The 24,414-nt window shown below is 45.0% G+C and overlaps 1 protein-coding gene across 1 annotated transcript in view; it reads left to right on the forward strand.

The window, feature by feature from the left end:
• Nucleotides 1-24,414, forward strand: part of DGKG (diacylglycerol kinase gamma) — a 143,943-nt gene that overhangs the window by 27,626 nt on the left and 91,903 nt on the right. Inside the window, exons 2-6 of the mRNA XM_044434569.1 lie at nt 6,862-7,213; nt 10,023-10,099; nt 17,403-17,423; nt 21,073-21,238; nt 24,312-24,374. Of these exons, the coding sequence (XP_044290504.1) occupies nt 7,147-7,213; nt 10,023-10,099; nt 17,403-17,423; nt 21,073-21,238; nt 24,312-24,374 (394 nt within the window). The 5' untranslated portion in view covers nt 6,862-7,146. The remainder of the gene's footprint in view (nt 1-6,861; nt 7,214-10,022; nt 10,100-17,402; nt 17,424-21,072; nt 21,239-24,311; nt 24,375-24,414) is intronic.

The raw sequence follows: 24,414 nt of genomic DNA on the forward strand, positions 1-24,414 counted from the left end.
CCAGGAGCAGCCTAGGTCTTCAGAAGGTGGTCCATCCGGAGCAGTATGAGAGGCATCATGGGTGGGGAGGATTGCAGGAGGATGGAGAAATGGACAAAAGGATCTCTTCCCCTCCTCCAACAGGGCCCTCTGCTGAGTCTCACTTTGTTCCATGAAGCCCTTCTTCTATTACAGAATGGGCAGCCTGGATCAAATGCTCAGTTAGTCCTTTTCTTGTCTCATCCCTTTCTCATCCATTCAATATAAACTTTTTTAAACCATTCAGGTAGCAGCCTCGTTACTTCCGTGATCAGTTTAGCACCTTGAACACAGTTGGTGCTTAATTATATGTTAGACAGGAATAGCAGGTGCCCTTAGGGAGTTTCAGCTATTAGGAAGCGCTAACAGGGGCAGCAAAATGGCATGTTAGTAACATCTAAGCATCTTATATAGCTCCAGAGAGGGTTCAAAGCTCTCCCTGTCCATTGTCTCGGGTGGTCCTTTTCAACACCTGAAAAATGGGTCATTCCTATGTGAATCCAACTTACAGCATTTTTTTATTAACTGATAGCCAGTCTCTACGGAGAAAATAAACCTCAAAAAACTGTTCTTGCTGAACACCTCTGCTTTATATATGTCTGTGCTAACTCTGTTGACATATTACCTTATTCAGAGACTACAAAATCCATGGATGGACATGGAGGCAATGAATCATGGCATCTGCCTGGGATGATCATGAGAATCCAAATTAACCAGGAGAAGAGCCCACTGTGATACCCTCAAGTAAAGCAGCCGACCTGAACCAGTCCAGAGTTCAGGAGAAGCAAGAGAGAGTGTTACAGGACTTGCAGGACCATGGACAGATCACTAAGTCAAGGAACTTGGTCCAAAAACTTATGCAGTAGTTCCAAATTAAACTTTACAGTCCTTCGAGCCTTTAGTGGCTACACTACTCTACTCCACCCATGTAGCTAATGAAATGGAGGACCTTAAAGGGACAATAAGCTTCAGACCTGAAACCCAGCACTTGGCACTGTTTCTTTACTTCCCACCTGCTGCCTTCTTGTATGCCAGCAAGCAGGCATTGGAGAGCAGAACGGGTAGGAGCAATTTCAGGGGGCTTTGGATTGGGGCTCTTAGGTCTGAGATCTCCAGTTACTCCAGTCTAAGATTGGGGCAGCCACTTGTCTCACCAAAAAATAAAAATAAAAAAAGAGGAGGAGTGGATAGGATTAATTTTTTAAAAAGGACAAAAGGGGACACAGGTTTGCATAAAGTTTTTACCTGCTGATTTATGTACATAGATGTCATTTAGAATGAATTAAATGGGTGTCCTGAGTGTCTGCTTCTTCTATTGTCCAGGTGCTGACTGCTGACAGGCAAGTTCAAGGACTTAGCTCTCTTTTCTTAAGGATTTTTAAACCAGACTTGAACAGAACAGAACAGCTTTTCAAAGGATAGGGCTGCCGCTCTAAGTGCCCTGTAGTTGTTGTTCTGGTTCTTGTTGTAGAAAGACGGGATATAAATCAAACAAAATTAGAGGACCTTTTTGAATGGAGGACTGGCTGGCCACTCTGCAAGGATGAAGTCATATTTTTCTTGTGGGGATGTGACAATCTGGCACTGATCAGCTGCTCCCTGATATGTATTTGAGCCTTTCCCCTGCTCAAGACTGAACCCATGAAACAGGTACTGTGGCAGTGGTTGCCTTCACATGTAGGCTAACAGAGAGGGGAGCAGGACGATGCCCACCACTCCCGCTCCATCACTGTGCCCCCCAGTGCCCCCACCACTGTCCATGTCCCCAGTGCAGCATCTGAATAGGGGAGCCCACACACAGGCAGTACCTGCTCTCATGTGACTGGAAAGGACAACTGTGCCGAGTTCCAAACCATAAAGAGAGTCCATGCATATGCAGCTTATTTCATTTTGCATACTTCTGGAGGCCAATGTCTGTACAGAGCTCTGTAGATTTGTCCCCCAAATCTCCCCCTTTTTTCACCAATAAGAAAGTGGATGCAATGTGGGTCACTCTGGAATCGACAGGACAGAACAAGCTTTACTGAAGACTCTACCGTAGTGGGGGGGGGGGGGGGGGGGGGGGATGATGGTGGCAAGATTTTTTTAAGTTACTGGAGAAACCATAAAATGATAAGCTGATTTAGAATTTCATAAATGGTTACCCTCAGCCTGAGGATTTCACAGGGTCGAAATCAGTTTTATTAGTACAGTATCTAGGAAGGCCTTTTGGCAGTTATAGGCAGCCTATAAATATGTGAATCTCTTGGGGAATCCTTAGCTGTTTAAAATAGCTGGCTCTAAGGCCTTGTCCTCTTCCTTTATTGTTAAAGTTCATTTGTAGTTCATTTTTCATTTTTCATCCTGAAAATTGTGTTTTAGCTGTCCCCATCAAGAAATAGATATTGAAAACCTTCATACTGATCTGTTTTCAAATAATATACTTATATCCAAGCAAGTTTATACATGAGCTACTTATGTAAGTGCTGTGATTTATGGTGCATTGAAGGTTTAATATGGTGCTCATGGCTACACTTATGCCCTACTTTAAAATCTCTTTAAGTCAATATCAGCACTGTTTCGTCCTTCCGTGGCTGACCGTACCATTGGGCAGAGGGAGGTGACTGCAGGCGGCAGATGCTGGTGGACAAGGGTGATGGTCTCCTGGCTGTTCCTCATGAATCCTCTTGTGGTTCTCCCCTGTTGCAGGACAGAGTTACATCTGCTATACAACCTGGGGCCCCTAAGCTAGCCTGCTGTCTCAGGTGGTGGAAGGCACTATCCCACCGCCAGTGCCAAAGTGAGGCTCAGCAGCCGGTCCAGCCAGCTTCTGTATGTAGACTAAGAAGATGGTAAAATGTCCTCCTTTGCCTCAGGCAGCACCCCTGAGGCCTTGAGCCACCCCTGCCTGCAGTACACATTCACTGATGTGCACTAGAGCGGCTCAGTCTTCAGCCTCCCCGGAGCCCCAGTCTAGAGGCCCAGAGAAGAGGTCTGAAGGCTGAACAACTCAGTGCATGTGAGCAACATCTTGCAAAGGCACCCCTAGAAGCAAGGCAGGCATAAAGTTGGGGGCAACGATTGGTTCCAAGCATGCTGATGTCTCACCTCTCCCTGAAATGCATCCTGGTAGAACTACTCAGTATTGCTTAATGTGTTTTGAGTTGGACCCGTTTAGATCCACAATAGATCCATTTTTAGAGGCATTGCTGTGTTCAGTTTGTTAACACACAACCCCCTTTGGAGGCAAGTGCAGACCAGGCTGTTACAGGCTAAATGCATACAGGGGATGAAGAAAAGCCTTTGGCCATTGTCACAGTGGGATGGGAGTAGCTGGGGCCGAGGCAAAAAGCCATCCTTTCTTTGAGAACAGAGGTGCTTCAAACAGTGCTGGTGTCAAGGGAAGGCATGGCTGGGCACCTGCCAAGGGCCCATTTCTCAGCAGAGGCCCACTGAGAACAGCTCCTGAAGTCTCCTCTTTGCCTCAGCAGCCTGCCCCTCTCCTGCATCTTGCCTGGTCAAAATGACGGTGATGGGGAGGAGAAGCAGCAGCGGCAGCAGATGCCACTGCTTATTTGCTCCCTGGTTCTCTCCCAGCAAGATGAGCAAACACTACCAAAGAGCAGAGCAAGGATGAGGAGCAAGAGCAGCTGGAGGCAATAGCAGTGGGACGATAGCCTCAGTGTGGAAGGCAGGCAGCTCACTCCACACCTGGATCAGGCACAACACTGACAAGGAAATCCAATTAGAATCATGGACACTGATTTTTAATACAGCTCTGCTAATCCATCCTCCTCCCTCCATCCATCCTTCTCACACTTCATCCATGATATGATGGTACTGCCTGTTTCTAAAATTAGCCCACCCCTTTCTTTCAGAACAGTGGCTCACCTAGCCCTTCTAAATGCCAGAGAGGGAATGCAACTTTGAACAGAGACTAGGGCATGGATGTTTGAACTGGAGATTTTACAAGGTTTTGTTTTATCTGTGCAGACAGTGAGCATTTTCTGTCCCCCATCTCTGAAATATTTAGGCCTGATTACAAACCTGGTAAAAGTGTGAGGCCTCATTTTTGTGCCAAGGAGGCCTATTTTTCTGGGAACCTGCCTGCCTTCCTGCCGTCTCCCACACTTGTGGCAACTCCTGTGGCCAGGGATGCAGTGCCAGCACTTTTTATAAGCTGGGATGCTGAAGTCATTTGCCACCCCACCCTTCAGATGCTTCCTTTGAGCTTCGCTACAATCATCACAGCAGCAGGGGAGGGGGGTTATTTTCCTGGCAGCAATCATAATACCCTTTTAAAATCCAAAGTATTCAGGGCTGGCTTGGTTTCAACTGTGCAGTGGAGCCTTATTCATTTCCTGAAACACCTGTTCATGGTAGAGATAAAAGTGCAAAAGTGGTTAGTTAATAAGGCTCCACACCGACGGCCAACATTTTTTCACTCTCCTTGGAGGTGCAGCCATGAAGACTGCCATGATGTGCACCTGCATTTCAAAATTTGTCACTCTGCCACTGTCTCTGGCACAGCACGTAGTGACCGAATTGCCCTGATTTGCAGCAGGAGAGTTCACCCATTTCTCCTGTCCCCAGTGAAAGCTGCCAAACTGCTTGACACTTCAGTCTGTCATGCGGTGCATATTTGTTGCACCAGCACTGTGATTTGTGGGACCTGTTCAGGCCCAGCTTTGCTCCTGGCTTCCCCTGGATGTGCACTTTGAAAGGGCCTTAGATTCCTGTGCTCTTTCTCCTGCCCTTCCTCCACCAGTGCAATGCCAGGTAGCCTCAAAGAATTGCAAAGGAATTGAATTCTGCCCATGGGCAGCATTCCTGAGGCTGTGGTTGCCCAGGCCTTTATAGATGCCCCTTTCCCAGAGGAAGCATGCCTTTTTCTCTAAACATCATGCTAGCCATTTTCTCTGATATTTAATCTGTTTTCATCATGATTGTGGCTTTCAGTGTTAAACTGAAATAATGTACAAAGAATAAGACTCTGTGCACAGAATAAGGAGGAAGTAAGGAAGCCTTGCTGCCCAAGGACCGTCTTGATGTGGGAGTTAGCGCATAGGGCTGTATCTAAACATTTCTCAAATGTTTCAGTGGGTGCCCTCGAAGACTTGCATGGAATCCCACCCACACAATACAGAGAGAGGGAGTATATGCAGGAAAAATAATTTCTGAAATAACAAGATATTAGGAAAGTCCTTGTGTACAAATGGAGGGGCTTTTCTAACGGTATATTGCCAGGAATACACAGTGGCTGTAGGTACAGTATACACACAAACATTTGAGTTGGCCAGGAAAGGAGTTTGAAGCAGTTCATTTTAATGTTTTGAACCCCAGAGATATGAAAGTTCCCCTATGGTGGAAATGCTTTCTGGATCTTGTATAAATAGGATGATTGCGATTATTATTTTAATTTCTATGCTAACCAATGGCTGAAGTCCTCTGGACAGTTTACACCAGTTCATTAAGACCAGACAATGTGCTGAAACCCCACAAAAATTCAAAATGCAAAATTTAAAAACAATTGAACAGTTGAAACAGAGTAGACTGACATGCTAGCTCCCGTCAAACAGTTAAATACCATTGGATGGTGGTTTCCATTGACATTTCTACATGTGGCATTTGTGATTCCTTGCATATGGTTGTTTATGGGTTCTTTAGATGATGTCATGAGCCTCCAGTTTCACTTTTGTTTTTCAGAGCACTTTTCTGGGTTTTATTAGAATGGGGAAAATGGGGTATTATATTACATTGAGGAAACAGTGCCAGTACGCCTTTTGTGGTTGAGCTAGTGTGCTATGGTTTAGCTCCACCTAGAGGTTAGGTGATGGAAAAGCAGGAAAGGAAGAGTTCATTCCGTAGAGCTCAGATCTCAACACTGACAACCCCAAAAGTTAGATACAGTGATGAACAGCCTCGTGGAGAAAAGCCCTAAGTGGTCCCTGCAGATGTAGCATACTATCTGGATGGACCATCACAAAGGATGCACTTTGTTTTGCATCCTTTAAATAGTAAATTAGAAGAGAACAAAACATCTTAGGGACATCAGTCGCTGTACTGCAAATTCCAGGGTACTATAGAAAGGTTTAGGAGAAGTTTGCTTGATCTGATTTTTGCACAAGGTTTAATTTTAAACAGGATGGTGGGATTTGTTTTCATGCACACAACTGCTCCTTTTTCTGCTAGGTGTGACATTAAATGCCAGTGCCACAGCTATCAGGCATAAATGATTTAAGGAAATGGACTCGGTTCTAGCACATTCCCTCTAGCAAATCATGAGGGATTTTTCACATTTCAGAGCTGTTATGCATTTTTTGAAACTGTAATCTGCTGCTTAGATTCAAACAACTGAGCTAGATGGTTCCTGCTTCAAAGTGTCTTTCATTGTCCAACTGGGTTCATAGCTAAGAGATTATTTCATTTCTTTAGGATGTTGTAACACTTTCAGATCAATATCACTGTCCATCCAACCTGGCCAAAAAACCAAACCAAACCACCATGCACATGGTAGGCATGTCATGAGCAGAGCCAGCTGAAACTGGGGGTCAGACTGGATGGCCCAGGAGGCCCCTTCTGATGCACTCTGTTTCTCTGTTTCTGTCTTCCACCATTCCTAGCCAGCATGGCAGTCACTAGCTTAGGGAAGGCTGTTCCACCTTGGGAAAAATTTGTTTTATTGTAGGAATTCTAGTGTGTTTATGGCTCCTCATTTCTTTTCCAGGTTATTGATAAGTAAGCTTATTTACTTATAAATACTCAAGTAAGTCATTTCTGTCTTCTTTTTCCTGAAAACCAATTAAATGGAAGCATCTGAAATAAAATGCATGCAATTCTATAATTTGCACATCTTGTTTTTAGGCTTCGATACAATTGCATTCTCGGTCAAGTATTTTCTGATGGCATTCCTTGATATGGTGTTTATAAGGATGGCTCTGAAGGAACTGGGAACAGCAACATTCCTGTGGATCCAGATGTGAGTTTTGCTGTGAGTGTCTGATGATAATGACAGTGACACAGACTCAGTAGGTATCTACGCATCCAATCTGCAGCCATGACCCAAAAGAATCCCTAGTTCCAGAGGTGCAGTTCCTCCAAGGCCCTTTACAGGAGGTGGGCACAGCCTCCTCAGACCACACCTGAAAGATGAGTGATGGCACATGGATCACGCTTAGTCCAGCAGAATTTGCTCAGCTCCAGCAGTATTCTGATTGTAAGTACTATACCTGTCTCATTTTGTTGTGGACTATTGATGTTGCCAATATCATGCACTTCGTTAGCTTCAAGGATGTAGAAGGTAGAGGCTAAAACAAAAAACAAAAACCTTTTCATAAGTCTGGTACAATCACCAATCACCAAAGACTCAAGTGTGAAATATTACAATATCACAAATCCTAGGGAAGAAAACTCCATCACCTGCTGAGATTTCATTAAAGGATTTTGGCCCTTCCAGCCCAGCAGCTTGTAAGGGTGGCCATACACCAATATACGGCCAAAGCCAAAGAATACAGGTGCAGTTGGTCAACTCCCTGAAAGCCCTTTGTAATGGGGGAGGGGGGTAAATAGTACGGAGTAAGAGAAATGTTAGCCAAGCAATATTTTCACAGGGTGCTTCAAAGGGCATTAGGGCAATTCAGGCTTGAAATACTGTAAAACAGCTCCCTTGGGCTTACATAAAGCTAAGTGTTTGGATAATTCAATTGTCCTGGTGTAAAGGCACACCTTTTCTGAGTTGTGCTTCCATGAGACACCTTGAGCAGTGGTGGAAGGGTAATATAGCCAAGGTGCCTTGGAAGTCTGAAATGCCCACATCAGATTGCAGATTCAGTCCATTGATTTCTGAAAGGTCTCCTGCTTGATGACATCATACTTCTTCCATTTTTCCTTTCCATTAAAAGGCAAAATCTGTTAAGGGGGAAAAGATGGGGTGGCTGCAGAATGTCTTCTGCATGCTAAGAGCCCTTGCTCTGGAAAAATCCTAAAATGCAGCCAAGAGGGGAAGGAGAGGTATTAGCCCCATCAAGAGCTATTCAGATCCCAACTGGGATGGAGCCAAATGCAAAAGAGTGGGTAGATTTGTCTGTCCTGTCCATACAAGCAGTATCCTTGTGGCTGATAGGAAATTTTTTGTAAGGGATGGTATAAAGCCTGTGGGGTGAAAATATTCAGAACAATTTCTTCTCCCTGACCTTATTGCCCTGAATGTAATCTTGTAGAGGCTCCAGTCCAAACATTGCAACATTCATTACCAGTTAAGAGTTGAGATCTTGAGCATTTGCACAGTTCCCTATTTTATTTTTAGAAGCATCTTCAGACATCTAAAAGCCAAATCCTACTTTTGAGCATTTTCCTCTGGCGTTTCAGTCTGTTTTGATCCTTTGGGACTGACTTCCTAATCCAGGGCAAGCTGAGCCATGAACTTGCTTGGATGTTTCACCTCCTGAAATTCTGAGACCCTAGCAAGGAGGATTAAAAAAAGAACTGGCTTCCATCAAGGCATCTTACAAAAGAGTCCTTCTCATATAGTTTTATCAGTAGAAATATTGGAAGATTCTATTGCATGGTGTTAAATTAACTCTGCCCTTTGCGGGTTGTGGATAGTCAAGCCACATCCAAGTCCTCCTCGCCAAGTAGTTCAGGAAAGGGATAGGTACACTGAAAATGCTCATAGGACCAATTGCAGTCACCATTGGCGGGAAAGAGGGCATGGCAGCAAGCATCTATGTTGAGGGCATGGACTTTGAAAAAGGCAGAAAGGTTCAATCAAGCATTTCTCAGCCCCACAGAGCACACCTGTGTCAGTAGGGCCGGCCAGCCTGCCTGCCCCATTTTCCCCAGGAGAGAAAGTGATTCCACCAGTAAAATGGGATTGGCTGTGTGACATCTGTTCTGTCAAATAGCATTGTCTATGTGGAAACTTCAGTGTTTCTCAGAAGAAGGACATGGTGTGGGGGCAAGGATGGCAAAGCTGCAGCTCTCGGGAGCATAACAAGGCTGACAAAAGAGCTGCCACCTGGGTGCCAGGTGTAGGCGGGCACAGGCAGGCTGCATGTTTGCAATGGGGCAACTTTCCTCCGCCCTCACTGCTTGAAGGGCAAAAATAACCAAAACGTTTGCACTTCTTTTAAAAAGAGCTGTGCAGAGGGGTGGGGGGTGGGGATCATGGAAGAGGAAAACTATAAGGAGTGCCCTGCAGCTTCAGTTCTGACCTAATTCTGAGTGACATTTCAGTCATAAAATATTTGCAACAGAAATACTTCCATGCAGGGAAAATCTGGCTATCTGAATGTAGATAATCGCACAGGGACAATCATACATGTCTATATCACTGTCTATATATAGAGAAAGCATTTCTTGGCCACAGCTTTCAAGTGCATGCAAAATGAACTTGTGATTAATTATTGGGTTTAGATTACATGATCTTTTCTCCTAGGGACACCTCCTGCATTTTATATGCATAGAAACCCTGAGAAATAAGTTATGCTCAGGGAGGTATGGTTGAACTGAGCTCGCCCAAGGAACTTCATGGTAGAGTGAATATTTGAACCCATATCTCCCTAGCATTAATCCAATACACTGCACATCACAGACCCTCCGACTTGTGTAATTTGCATGAAACTGGGCTTTTTTCCTGTTTGGAACTGCTTTTTGTGGACAAAATTTTGGTCCAACATCTGGCAGATCTCACTAAGAAGGCAGCTTTCCTCTGTTCCCTCAATAATACTAAAGTCAGATTCTTTTCATTGCAAGCTTGCTTCTTCAAATAAACATCTGGGGTATTGTAAATACAGGGATTAGGTTGCTAACACATTTGTGAGTCCATTAAAAACCCTTTAAAGAAAAGCAGAGTGGACTGGATTCCCTTGAAATTACAGTGCCTGCTATGACTTTTACAACTTTGTCTAATCAAGACATTGCCATGGTTGTAAATAATCTTTCCTAAGCTTGACAAACTGCAAGGAACCTCTAGAGAAATAGTTAGCACTTGACTAAATTTCTTAAAAATATTGCTATCCTTCTAGATTCTACTAAGAAACTGAAAGATGTCTTGGAAGAGTTCCATGGGGATGGTATTCTAGCAAAATATAATCCAGAACAGGTAAGGATCTATTCCTAAATCAAAATCAACTAAATGTATTGACTGGTTTGAACAGAATTCTCAGATTCAGTCATATGAAACTATTTCTTAGGATCAATCAGTGTTCAAAGTATGGTATGTGAGCTTTTGAGTTATAAGGTTGTCTTCCTTAGGATGGATTTTTTTAAAAAAATGCTTTAAAGATAGAAACATTTTAAGATCATAAAGACATGAAAAGAGCCCTGGTGGGTTGAACCAAAGGCCTGCCTAAGCATTCTGTTTGCACCGTGGTCAACCAAATGCTTCTTGAAAGCTGACAAGCAGGTCATGAATACAATAGTACTTCCTTATTGTGGACCAGTTTTGGTTTTTTACTCTTTATGCAAGTGGTTTGGAAAGGCATACTGCCTCACATACTGGAGGTGATATATAGCCATCATGACCGGCAGCCATTGATAGCCATACCCTCCATGAATCTTCCTTTTAAAGCCACCTAACTTGGTGACTGACTCAGTGGCCTGAATCACACGTAATGCTAACCTGTGGTATGGGTGTTGTTGCATTCTGAATTCTTGTGATGGGTGAGTGTGGCTGTATGAAGAAACTATGGTCAGATAACCATGAGCAACCTGGAAAGAGCCCCCTTGCTTTATGGTGGGGTGGGGTTCCAACCTCTTGAGTTATTTAACAATTATTATGTATTGTTTATTTCATTTTATACTGCCCATAGCTAAGCTCTCTGGGTAGTTTTCAACAAAGTATAAAAACAATAAAATAGATCAAAACATTAGCAAGAATTAAAATTAATTTAAAATATCATTAAAAACTTAAAAAAAAAACAATAAAAAGACCCAACCAAGAATAAAAGAAAGGCATCTGGCTAATTGTGACAGGGCCGTGAATGACCAGGGAGGTCTTTAAAGGACTTTGCAAAGAGGGCTGTCCCAAATTTGGTGTCAAGTGAACTGCAGCAGGAAGACTGTTCCAAGGGGGGGGGGGTGCCACAGAAATGGCCCTCCACCTAGTTGCCACCCTCTGAGCCTCTCAAGGGGCTGTCACCTGGAGGAAGGCCCCAGAGGCTGAGTGTCGTGTCCAAGGAGATCAGGGTTGGGAGAGGTGCTCTGACAGGTATTGCAGTCCCAAGCCATGTAGGGCTTTGTAGGTTAAGACCAGCAGCTTGAATGGGACCAGAAGCATACAGGCAGCCAATGCAGGCAGGCCAGAACTGATCTTATATGTTCAGACCTCTGTGTCTCAGTTCTTAATCTGGCTGCCACATTCTTTACCAGCTGCAGGTATTATTTCTTTGCTGCCTTCACTGCCTCAAAATATATCCAGTTGTAAGCACATACCAGGTTTCTGTTGCATTCACTAGGAGTTCTCCTCTATCTGCACTCCAGCCATCTACTAAATTGTTTCATCACTCTCAGCTCCAGGGTATACCCTGGAGCTTTGTGAGCTGTACAACAGAGAGGGTGCTTAGGAGCAATCATAGCAGCCGTGGGTCATTTCTGTATTCACAGAGCAATCAGGACTTCAACCCGAGTGCTAGTTATGTCAGCCAGAAAATCTCCCAGAGCCTTCTGGAAACCATCCAGGTCTTTTAGCCTCTGCGGGCAGACCATCTTAATAGGTCCCCCACCCTTGCAGAGCGGAAAAACTGCCGTAAGTCTAAATCTCAGCAGGCAGTGATCGGGCCATGACAAAGGGACTGAGTCAAAGTCCCCCACACTCAGAGCACCAACCTCAAATCTTGCCAAGAAGACCACGTCTAGAGTATGCCCAGCCACATGCCAGTGGGCCATTGACATGTTGGGACAGCCCCATGGTTGTCATGGTGAATATGAAATCCCAAGTCACTCCAAATAGGGTGTACTCAGCATGAATGTTGAAGTCCCCCAGGATCAACAGCCTTGGGGACTCCAACATCACATCCAAGAGCACCTTTGTCAGCTCAAGTAGGAAGACTAATGAGTTGCTGGGTGGGCAAAACTCCCAATCTGACCCACTGGTTCAACAAAAGGTGCAAACACCAGACTAGTCATTGGATGGGCAGGGCATCTGGAGAGAGAGAATTCCTATAGACCATGGCAATCCTCACTCTCCACCCTCACGTCTACTCTGATGCTAAACCAAGTACCCAGGTGAGCACAACTCAGAAACTAACTCCTCCCTGTTCACCCACCCGGGTCTTGGTTATACATGCCAGATCAGCTGTCGATTCCATAATTAAATCTTGGATGAAGAAGCTTTTATTCTGCACCAATGTGGCATTTAGAAGCAGCATCTGGGGACCCAAGGGCCAGTTTACATAGCAACCATCAAACCCATGGGTGTGGGGAGGACTGGGATGTGGCATAGCTGTAAGCTGTTTGGGATGCATCCCCCTTACCTGGCCAGTCCTCCTCCCAGCACCGTACTCCTCTACGTGTCACTATGCTAACTGGGCCCCCACCCTCTCCCACCTGGCCCCATAGATGCCCTTTCAACCAGGCCCCCAGGCATAGGCCTACAAAGGCAGGAGGGTGGTGAGGGACAACCAGGAAGCCATCCCCAAGCTCCTGACATCCTGAAGGGGCATCCCAAAGGGGTTCACCCATAGATTAGCATTATGTGTGAACTACCAGGCCTATATCTTACAGTAGCAAATCCCACCGTATGGCCATGCAGTATTTGAAGAAATGTCACCTTTCATCACCCTCGCAATTGTATTCATCCTATCACAAGTTAGATATGTCTGAGAGCCAAACTAGATACAATTGCTAAATGTGGCTTTATCAACCACATCAGGTTTAAAATAATAAAGGTGCAGCCCTACAAAATTTTGATGGGGAAGCTCAGGTATGCTGGGACATGTAGGCCTTTTTTCCCTGTCTAAACTTGCTTAGGAATGCACCACAAATAACTGAATAAATAAGTACAGGTAGGCATGGGGGTGAGGAGGAGATAGTGGCATGGGAAGAGTGGGTAAAACCTCCTCTCTGTGCCCACTACTATTCCAGTGAATATTTCCCACCCCGTCAGTCACTAGCTACCAAAGTACAATAGAAAGATCCCGTCTTTTACTACTACTACTACTACTACTACTACTACTACTACTACTACTATTATTATTATTATTATTATTATTATTATTATTATTATTATTACATTTCTATGCCGCCCCTTGCCGAAGCCTCGGGGCAGCTTACAACACAATAAAATACATTGAAATACAATAGAACGTAATAAATTACCATTAAATACAAAAATACAAAAAATACACTGAGTTACAAACATAATAATATAAAATTAAAATTATCAGTATAAAATAAGTAAATAAATAATATAGGAGGAGAAAAGAGAAGGAAGAAGAAGTTATTCTGGCCAGATCATATGTTTTAACGATTAAAATGATGTTTAAATAAAAAGGTCTTTACCTGGCGCCGAAAAACCAGTAACGACGGTGCCAGGCGGACCTCTTTGGGGAGTGAATTTCATAGGTTGGGCACCACCGCAGAGAAAGCCCTCCTCCGAGTACTTACTCTCCTAATTCCTTTCATGGAGGGTTCCTGGAGAAGTGACTCTCCCGCAGATCTCAAAGGGCGGTCGGGCATATACGGATGTAAGCGCTTGTTCAGATAGCCAGGACCCAAGCCGTTTAGGGCTTTATAGGTCATAACACCTTGAATTGGGCCCGGGCTTCAATGGGAAGCCAGTGAAGCTGACGGAGGACTGGAGTCATGTGAGCATAACGCCCCGTCCCCGTCAGCAACCTGGCAGCTCTATTTTGCACCAATTGAAGTGTTCGGACCGTCTTCAGGGGAAGCCCCACGTAAAGCACGTTACAGAAGTCTAGGCGGGAAGTCACCAGCGCGTGTGTCACCGTCGCCAGGCAGTCGTACTCCAGGTAGGGGCTCAGCTGATTAATCAGCCGAAGCTGAAGAAAGGCGCTCCTCGCCACCGCTGTCACCTGAGCTTCCAAAGAAAGCTCTGGGTCGAGGAGTACTCCTAAGCTGCGGACCTTGTCCCTAAGAGGGAGTGTTGCACCATTCAGGACCAGGTCAAATCCACCCTCTCCGAAGCCCAATCCGCCAACCAACAGGACCTCCGTCTTGTCTGGGTTGAGTTTCAGTTTATTGGCCCTCATCCATTCCATTACCTCGGCCAAGCACCGGTTCAGCACAGCTACTGCCTCACCTGGATTAGTGGAAAACGAGAGGTAGAGCTGGGTATCATCAGCGTATTGATGATTCCGCAGCCCACACCTCCTGATGACCTCTCCCAGCGGTTTCATATAGATGTTAAATAGCAGAGGGGATAGAATGGAGCCCTGTGGTACTCCATGGCATAGCTGCCATGACGTAGAGACATGGTCCCCCAGCACTACCTTCTGGAATCGACCGTTGAGATAGGAGCGGAACCACTGCAAAGCAGTGCCTCCAACCCCCAATCCCGCCAGCCTATCCAGAAGGATACCATGATCGATGGTATCAAAAGCCGCCGAGAGGTCCAGAAGAACCAACAGGGATGCACTCCCCCTGTCCTTCTCCCTGCACAGGTCATCGTACAGGGCGACCAAGGCAGATTCAGTACCGTACCCGGGTCTGAAGCCGGACTGAAATGGTTCCAGATAATCAGTTTCACTATCACTTCAGAAAGAGCGGGGTGGAGAGAGAACTTTTCTGAAGGGCAACAGACATGAGGAAATGGGGGCTTTCTTTGCTCCTATAGGAAAAGTAGATTAGTATGAACAATAATAATGGGTTGTTCCCAGGTAAGAAAAGGAAATCACTGTGGAGTTATTGAAGAACAGAAAAGGCACCGAAAGTGTAGCTTATCAGATGAAATTAAATGAGAAATGGGCACAAAATTGTGGGGAAGTTCTTGACACATGAAGTAATTACTAGGACAAGCCAACAAAAGAAGCAGCAGAAATTGCAACTGTGCTCTCTGTTAAGAAGTACGTTCATTAGGCACTTAGGCAAGAGCAGGGCCAACGCCATGTGCCGGTAGGTGGCTGTCAGTGGGCTGCGTTGTGTTCCACCAAGAGCACATGCCGCTGTTTGTATCCCATGGCAGGAGGTATTGCTATGATTGTTCCTAGTGCACAAAGCAACCCATGTGGGCATAATTCATTACTACCTGCTTGGTGAAATTACTGCATTTGCGGTTGGGTTTAATGACTAATTGCTTTTGAAGTCTCTTTGAAGAATAGATTAGTTTTCCAGCAGAGGATGCGTAGGAAGCTGACCAGAGCAGGGTGTATGGGTGAGGGAGGGATTTTTCTGTCAGACCCTTTGTGTATTTAGGTTTCATTTGTTTAAGGGCCCTCCCAGTACTTTATCCCTGCAGTAATAATTTCCAGGGTGAGCGAGCAATAACCCACCACTCACAATTATACCACTCCAGGCTCCTTCCCACCTTACTTAAGGAAAGCCAGAGTGGGGCTGTTATTTCCCACGCTTTAAGAGAATACCCCATGGTTGTTGGTAGTCAGCTCCAGAATATGTTACAGCTCACCTGTACCAGTTGTCACATTGCTAGCACTAGGAACAAAGGGCAACTTTCAGTTAAGACAGCCTGGTACCCTACTTTACAGTTAATGGTCCTGTTTGATGGGCTGCCTGAGGACAGTCCTGTATTTTATTTTAGGAGACAGTCCGCTCAAGTCTCTTTTAAGGCTAAAGAACTATAAGAAGGGAGAGCTGGAGGGTTCTTGAAGCTGCTCATACACAGTTAACACCTGGATAACTAAGCAAGCAGGACAAGTCACCCGATTGCATTTGTCCACACTATGGTGAGGTATATATACACATTATAGGAATTCTCCAGATTTTCTATCTGTACAGGGCATGTGCAATTGTTTGTAAATACATGTCCCCTTTTGTATTTTTCTTTTGATGACGTTTAAGCAGCCACTGCAAGGATGCTTCAGGAAGTTTTAAAGGTGAAATCCTATGCATGTTTAGACAGGACAAAGTCCTACAGTTCCCAGCATGACCAAGCCAGCCAGACTTTTTGCTGTCAAAACAGGAAGAGGGTTATGCCCTAATGTGAAGTCACCCCACTGCATCCATGGAATTTTACAGGGTGGTCCAGTCATGGTTGTTGTCTTCCACTTGTAAACCTTCCATATTTTTTCACCACCATTTTTTTCTTTGCCATGGAAAATGTTTAAGGAAGCTTTAAGGAAGAAAAAACGGAAGAACTGCACAATATCTTTTAATAAGTCAGCACAAGGCCTGTTCTATCTAGAGGCACCCTAGATTCAGTGAATCTTGATTTTAGGGAGTGTTTGCCCATGTTCTGCTTCCAAATGAACATTGGTGTTTCTCTCTTCACCACCTTCTCTCTAAGGGCACATCTACAGCCTTTGGATTCATTTCTGAATACAGTTTCCTGTTTTCTCCTATCTTGCCCAGGATATTTCAGATGGGTTGTCTTCTCTGTGTGTGTGTGTGTGTGTGTGTGTCTTCAAGTGCTTTGCATGCTTATTTGCACAAAATTTTGGCTCTAAAATACAGCATTTTTACATGGTTTATTTCCTTACATTTGTACTTATAGGCTACTTCTCCACCAGAATGCCTTCATAATAATATATGGAATGAAAAGATAGGAACAAATTAAAAAATAACCACAACATTGGAAAGCTGAGTAAAAATCTAAAAAAAAAAAAAAAAAGAAAGAAACAGGGAGAAGCCAGAATACAACAAATATTGAGGGGGCATAACAGTAAGAGAAATGGCTTTGGTTAAAAGCCAAGCAAAATATAACTGTCTTACTACCTGAACGGATGCAGTGAAAGACGGCAGCCCACGAGGGATGAAGTCTTGGCTCTTTCAATTGGAGCCCCAAATCTCTGTGGGAAGACATCTGCCCCACCACCCTGCTCTTGCTGAAATAAAAGTACAGGGGCACTGATGATCTCTTCTGCACCTGATTCCCTATAGAGTAGCCAGCATTTTGCCCAAAAAGGGTTACCCTCCTGCTGTCTCCTCAGAATCTTTCTGCCTGATTTTTTTTCCTGAAATCCAGTGCCCTTTCCTCCCCAGTCCATACTTCCCTTTTTACAAATAGAGGTGCCCTTAATAAACAAACTTTAGAGGAAAATGTGGATTAGCTCTTTTTCCCCAAGGGTCTGGGCCCCACATCTTTTCAGTCCCTTGTACTTAGCAGTAGCTTAAGAACAGCCTATAGCTGTGAACCTCTTTCAAACCAAGTCTGGGGATGAGGAGAAGGCTCATGGATATTTGAATTGCCTTTCTCCTTCAGAGTAGCTGCTTCTGTTCTACAGTTCTTCGCTTAACTTTCCTTTGTCTTTTCCTGCTCTTCATTTCCTCAGAAGCAAGACACTCTAAACCAAGTAAGACTCCTTTTCTACTGCCATGTGGTATATGTTGCTTTGCATGTTTGCTTTGGCATAAACTGAGAGCCCTAAAAGCACAAAGTCGGCTTGAGCTTATGGCATGCGGTTGCAGTCTGCCCTCCATAAAAAAGCAACAGAACCTCAAGGCTGCACCCGTATTCTCTGGGAATCCATGTAGAGAGGGCTAAATGCTCAAAGACACTTTGTCTCGTTAATCAATCGAAAAGGCAATTGATGTTGTCATTCTTCCACCAAGCAGAAAATTGTTTTCCACAAATGCGGAGCATTTTGTAGAAACCATATGATTATAAATGTAACAGCATTCATACCCAAGCCTCAGAATGGCTTTTCCTTAGATCCGTCTGTGATGTAAATATAAAGTTTACTTCAGATGGAGCCTAGAATCAGTTTTCTTTCCATTTTATATATGCCAACAGCATACTCAGTTCTCCAGGTGCCAATTACTATATGGGTACCACCTATAAACACCCTTGGGAAACCCCAAAGCTAGCAGATGTAAAAACCCAAACAAGGCAAAAGAACCCTCCAGACAGCACAGTGAGGACTGAGCACATACCGTAGCTTCAGAATGCTGACAATGGAGAAGAAATAATGGAACAGAGTATCCAGGGCAGGGGTCTCAAACTCGTGGCCCAATTGCCGGGACGGGCAGGGCACAGGGGAGGGGCCCTGTGGCCTTCAAAGCGCCGGCAGTGCCTGGGCCGGCCTCTGGATGAGCGGCCCACCACCACCACGCTGGTGGAATACTTGATGTGGCCCAGCCTCACCCAGACTCTACTTCCAGCGGCCCCCAGGTAAGTTGAGTTTGAGACCCCTGATCTAGGGGGAAAGCAGTTTTTCAGCATCTCTAAGAAACCTTGTGTTGCCTTTGACACCATCCACCTCCCCATTCTTGGTTCCCGGGATGTTTCTCAAAGTAGCAGCACCATGAAAGCTGTGAACCACCTACTAACTGTTAAATATCTGCTGCCTATTTTGGGGCCAAAGTAATGGAAAGCTATCTGAGTGGCATGAACTTCAGTCTGGAGGCTCCATTTCACCCCAGAGAGGAGTTTGGGCTCGCTGAGACACTGTTCATCCCAATCCAAGGAGGAACTTCAGAACAGAACGTACTCACCCCGCTTCAAACCCAAAGTTTCAGCTGTAATTATTTTTTTAAAGTTTTTATATACCATTAGCAGATACTCTCAGAATGGTGAGCCAGCCAGCTTTTCCATCAGTAGCCTCCAAGAATGGTTCTCGCAGAACATCTGTGGTCTCTCAGCTGTGTTGGAGCTTGGGGCTACAGAACCCTTGTCAGTACTTCAGAGAAGGTTGAGCTTCTGAGGCTCCTGGCTTGAGCAGCTTACTTCAGCCCTCAGTTGCTGCTAGGCCCTTGCTGGAGCAATGACTTGAGGAAGTACTCCAGCAGAGCACTGTGAGAAGTGCTTTTTGTCCCAGCCGTATTAGGCTCTTGCTTACCCAGCATAGCTGCTGCATGAGCATGCCTTGCCCCTCATAGCTTCCTTCTAGCAGAGCCTATGAGGGGCTGATTGACCAGCTGCTTCCCTCAGGGCTCAACCCTAGCTTGGGTGCTGAGAGTCCACTAGTCTAGATCTGGAAGAAGAGTCCATGGTTTCTAGATTTGCAAGCAAAGCAGTGGCCCCAAATGGAGCAGGTGAGAGAGATGCATCATATATGGAGAATCCTGCTGTTCCTCAAGCTTGACAACACAACCTGCCCAGTTGGTTCCAGCAGCGTCTCCAAAGACACCCCAAAAGAACTTGCCAGAATTACTTTCCACAGCTTGTGCTGAGCTCTTTAGCTTTTGTTTTGATGTGAGTTCTTGACGAGCTTTAGCAGCATTTCTTATTTAGGTGTTACTGCTGCTGCCATCCACATGCAAATATAATTTGATGTGTACCAGTGCTATCAACGTGTGTGTGTGTGTGTGTAAGAAATGCATCACTGCATTTCCTTGTGGTGTACTTACATGTATTGTGTATTCTTGCAATCTGACTCTACCTAGTTGCAAAGAAGTACTATATGAGTTCTGCTATGCATTTCTGTTGTCTATAGATGTATATGGTCCATTACGTATACCTGCTTTGGGAAAGGCATCAGGTAGAGGTCAATGCATTACTACTATATGTAAGGTCTTGGTGTGTGTTTATATTCTGATATGTTTCACTCTCTTTTCTATTGGGATACGGAGACACACGCCGATGAAATTCTCCTGTACAGTCTGTGACAGTTTCTTTACATTTGTTCTTGGAATGCACATGTGTTTTCTCTCAGTACAATGATATTTTCCCCAAAGGTTTGAAACCTAGACTGTTGCAATTGCAGAATGCACATTGCAAGCTGGTCCCCAAGTATGCCTTCTCTCTCTTGCCCGGGTTCTGGATCTCAGCATTACTACTGACACAGTGTATCTATTTGAACCTTCATGGTTTGTGTCCAACAGTGTCCTTTGGCCAGTGGACCAAATTTTCCTTCTTCCACTGCAGCCCCTCCACATTCTCAAATCTACTCTGGGGTTTTCCAGGAAACTAGGAGTAGATTGGTCATCATGTGGGTGGGCTACAGGAGAAGGGAAATGCCTATTATGTTTGCTCAAGTCTGCTTCCATAACCTTAGATGTAGCCTATTTAATCTAATTGTGCACCACAGACAGAAAGCAATTGCTACCACCTAAGAGTACTCATTGTGTATGTGTAGGGGAGAGGGGAGGAGAGCATTGCTTTTCACAGTTTTTTGTTTGCTTTGTTGGGGCAACCTGAGCACAATGCCATTCAGACCATGATCTGTGGCCCAAAGTTGTCACCTTTCCTACGACCATGGCTCATCCACATATATTATCAGTTTATCTGATAATACATAAATGTGGCAGAACGCGCTCCAACGGAGCAAAGCTCAGGGAGCCAAGGTTTCGTTTGGATGCCAGGAAGCACTTCCTGACAGTCAGGACCCTGAGGGTGTGGAATGGGCTTCCGCGAGAGGTCGTTGAGGCCCCATCGATGCGGGTGTTCAAGGATAGGCTGGACGTCCACATGGTGGGCATGTCGTGAGCGGAGCCGGCTGGTGCCAGAGGTCAGACTAGATGGCCTGGGAGACCCCTTCTGACTTGCTCTGTTTTCTGTTTCTAAGTTTCTATCCATAATATACCATTTCAAATATGCATTGCAAATTTTAAATTGCCAATTAACACTGAGGGTGAGCTTAACATCAGCAACCATGACATAAAAACAGCAAATGGCTGCTTTCAAAAATAGTTGAGGACAGTCCTTCTCTTCATTCTAAGGAAAGTAAACTACAGGCAGGAGTAGAGGTTATTTTATTGACCTGAAATGCTTAGGCCCTCTACCCGCAACATCCTCCTTGGACATCTTCCTATTGGCGCATCCACACTGACACATTGATTGGTCCTTGTTCACAACTGGGTAATTGCTACCTTAGAGGGCACCATTGTGCACTAGCAATAGCCAGAAAGCTCGATTGTTGATGCAGCTGTTCCACACAGTGCAATGATTAGTATTATGGAACAGTTCACTTGATAAGTGGGCAGCCTCTTTCTAACATCAGGAGGCAAATGCTAAGTGGCAGCATTTCTAATGGGGTTTTTTCTTCACTCCTTTTTCTATAGCCTATTGACTATGAAGGGTTCCAGCTCTTCATGAGAACTTATCTGGAGGTGGATATTCCAGAAGAGCTCTGCCAACACCTCTTCATGTCCTTCAAACGAAAAGTCTGCCAGTATTCTCCAGAGAGCCAGCGGCAAAGTTCCAGCATTCCACAGCTCAGCAATCTTGGTGAGCATCGTGGGTGCACTTCCTCAGACCTGTCTGGCCACCATTTAGTACCTCCTTTCCCCAACTTGCACCCTGCAGATATCCTGGGTGGACTGCAAGCTGGAATTTTCAGTTGAACACTTTTGGGGGCACCGAGTTGGAGAAGGCTAATGTCAGTTAATTGTTTGCTTGTATGATTTAAATTCACAATTTCATGTTCAGAGAAATTAAAACTAGTTATAAAGCTGGAATGTCCTTAGTGGTCATCTTTGGTAGAATTATTTTTAGAAAGGAACAAGGTGTAGTGATTTATTATAATATTTACTTATCATATTTTCCTATTTCCTAGTATATTTATATCCTGCCCTTTTCACCTTACAAGGAAACTCAGGTGGCTTCCATGATCCTCCTCCTCCTCCCCATTTCACCTCACAACTAGCCTGTGAGGTAGGTTAGGCTGAGTGGGACTGGCCCAAAGTCACCTGGTGAGCTTCATGGTCAACTGGTTCTTCTGACTCCCAGCTGAACTTGCTAACCACCACACCACACTGGCTCTCGGAATGCTTCTTGCTCAGGGTTCTAGTCCGCCTCTTCTGAGCTACTCCATTCTGTTTCTCCCGCACCAAGTTTCCCAGGTTTTTCCAACAATAGTTAGTCAGCATTCTGTGCCCACTGATCATCCCCAGGACTCATTGAGCCACTTGGAGGGTCTCTCTGCCACCGCAAAGATGTTCTACTTCTGCAAGTCTTGGTCCCCCTTGTATATGAAAGGTGCAGTTCTGGGCTATATAAAGATGGGTGTTCAGAATGGGTTTGCTGTTCATATATGTATACAATGGCAAGGTGTAATACTTGTGTATAATAGTTACATGGCAAAAGCTTGTAAAATATATTCTTTGCAGTTAGCCATGCATACCCTATTGTGGCTGCTTGTCCCAGGTCCAGAAGTTCCTGTTCACATACTTTCCAGCTGGGGTGTGTGCTTTTGGTTTCATCTGGGCTTTGCAGATTGATAGAATTGAGGGGAGGGGCAGGGTTGTACAAGGAATGCATTCCATTTCTACAAATGTGCATTCATGCTAGTGTGCGCTACTGCAAATGTGCACAAATCCTTCACCCCAAGTTAAGAACCGATCCTCAAGCTGGCAGAGTATATGGCGCTCAGAAAATGTGAGGCGACTGAGGAATCTGCAGGCTGAATTCATAGAACTCTGAACTCATTTGAATCCATTGTGGATTTCTGCCACATTCCACCTCCAGTATTCTACAGGTTGTCCAACAGGAGACTCATTTAAAATATGCCCACTGCTAGGCACAGTAAATTAAGATATAGCAGCATATCAGCTGTGGAAACAGGGTAATAGAGTGGCTAGATGGTGTGTGGCCATGTGATGCCCGTGGGCTCCAGTGGATTTGCAGAGACCTCCCCTGCATGCGTGAAGTGGCCTACTATTACCTGTCATATATGTGCTGCCACTGCTGTGGTGGTTTTAAGGTGAAGTGCTAACCTCCTGTCATCTGCTTTTCTTATGCCACTGAATGTCTCTGGAATGCATATAGAACCAGAGGCATACTTAGGAAGTAAAAAAAGCAGGTGACCAGAGGGCAGCCCCCCTCCCCCCCCAAAAAAAAATGGGGAGGAAAGGATTGATCTCATTGCCACTGTCCAGTAAGGGAGGCAGCTTGGGAATGGCAGCAGACAAACTGGGGGAGAAAGCCAGAGGTGTCCTAAGTGAGTGAGGAGAAGGAAGTGGGCAGCCCATGATGGGAGTGAACTACGTGGTGAGACTGGAGCTGGGGTGAGGAGGGCTGCAGAGGTGACCCAGATCGAAGTGGGGGAGAACATTGGGAAGAGTGTGTGTAGGGGGAGGTGATCCAGAAAAGCACAATGAGTGCCTGGGATGAATAGATCTTGTGTTCTAGAGGGGTGGGTGGGTGGGTGGGGAGAGAACATGTGTATGTTTCAGGGATCATAAATGAGAAAAGTGTGCATTCAAAGAAGTGAGATTGTGCTTTGAATCTCAGTGCCTACTTCTTGTATCTAGATTCTTGGGCAGGTCTTGTGGCTTCTAACTCCCCATTTGGACCTTCTATTAAATAAGTATTTTGGAACTAGTCATGATGATCTTGGTCAGCTGCCCTTTTCTGAATGAGCAATTTTTCATGGCAGTCATTTTGTGACAGTGGCTCTTTTCATGGCTCAGTGGCACAGTACCTGCTTTGCATGCAGAAAAGCCCAAGTTCATTCCCCAGCATTTCCAAATAGGGATGGAGGAACGCCTGCCTGAAACCCTGGAGAGCTGCTGCCAGTCAGTGTCAACGATACTAGACTAGATGGACTAGTGGTCTGCCTGGGCTTATGGCAGTTTACAATGGTCCTAAAATTCAAAGTGTGCTTACTGGCCCAAAATGTACTGGACTGGATTGTAAGAACTTGTAAGCTGGGTACATACTGTACATGGTGGAGCAGTCCCTTTATCACATGCTAGACTCATCCTGGATACACTGTGCCCATTGTTAGATTCAGGGGCTTGATCCAGAATTGTCATGATCTGGGATCTCATTTGGCAAGTAAACTGGTACTATGGATTCTTTAGCTTCAGACCTCTTAAGGGGCTAAGGTATGCAAGAACATCTTCTACATTTGGAATGTAGCATGAAGGGACTGGATGGATCCGGCCTGGCATAAATGCTGGAAGCCTAGCCTTCAGCTGCTGCTTAGCTCCACAGAGAAACACCACTATACTTCCAGCTCCTTCAGCTCCACACTGCTTTTACTTCTCCACAGACCCTCCAGCCTAGATTTAGGTAGAGTCAGCCACAACTTTGGCCAGAGCCCGATAGCGCCTGGTTGTAGTTTGCACCGAAGAGCAGGCAGAATAAAATGGGCATGCAACCCTGTGTATTTCTAACCAAGTACTTGACATGCTTTTCTAGGAAAGGAGCAAAAGAACACGACGGCTGTTTTCTGCACTCCTTTGCAATAACATTACAATAAACATTTGTCTGATGCATGGATAGACAGATTGCAATAAACATTTAGCAAGCAGCCATTACTAAAGTCTGTGTTTATTCTTCTCTTTCTTGCATGCAGAGTCCAAGACCATTGACACAGGTATCTCCATCCAGACTGAAGTCGCTTGTGCTCCTGTTACAGGTATCTGCTATGAGCAGTTGAAGAGTACATGAAACCCCCG

This window comes from Varanus komodoensis, unplaced genomic scaffold (genome assembly GCF_004798865.1).
Source record: "Varanus komodoensis strain SLA01 unplaced genomic scaffold, ASM479886v1 scaffold1, whole genome shotgun sequence".
In the NCBI taxonomy this organism is placed as follows: Eukaryota; Metazoa; Chordata; class Lepidosauria; order Squamata; family Varanidae; genus Varanus; species Varanus komodoensis.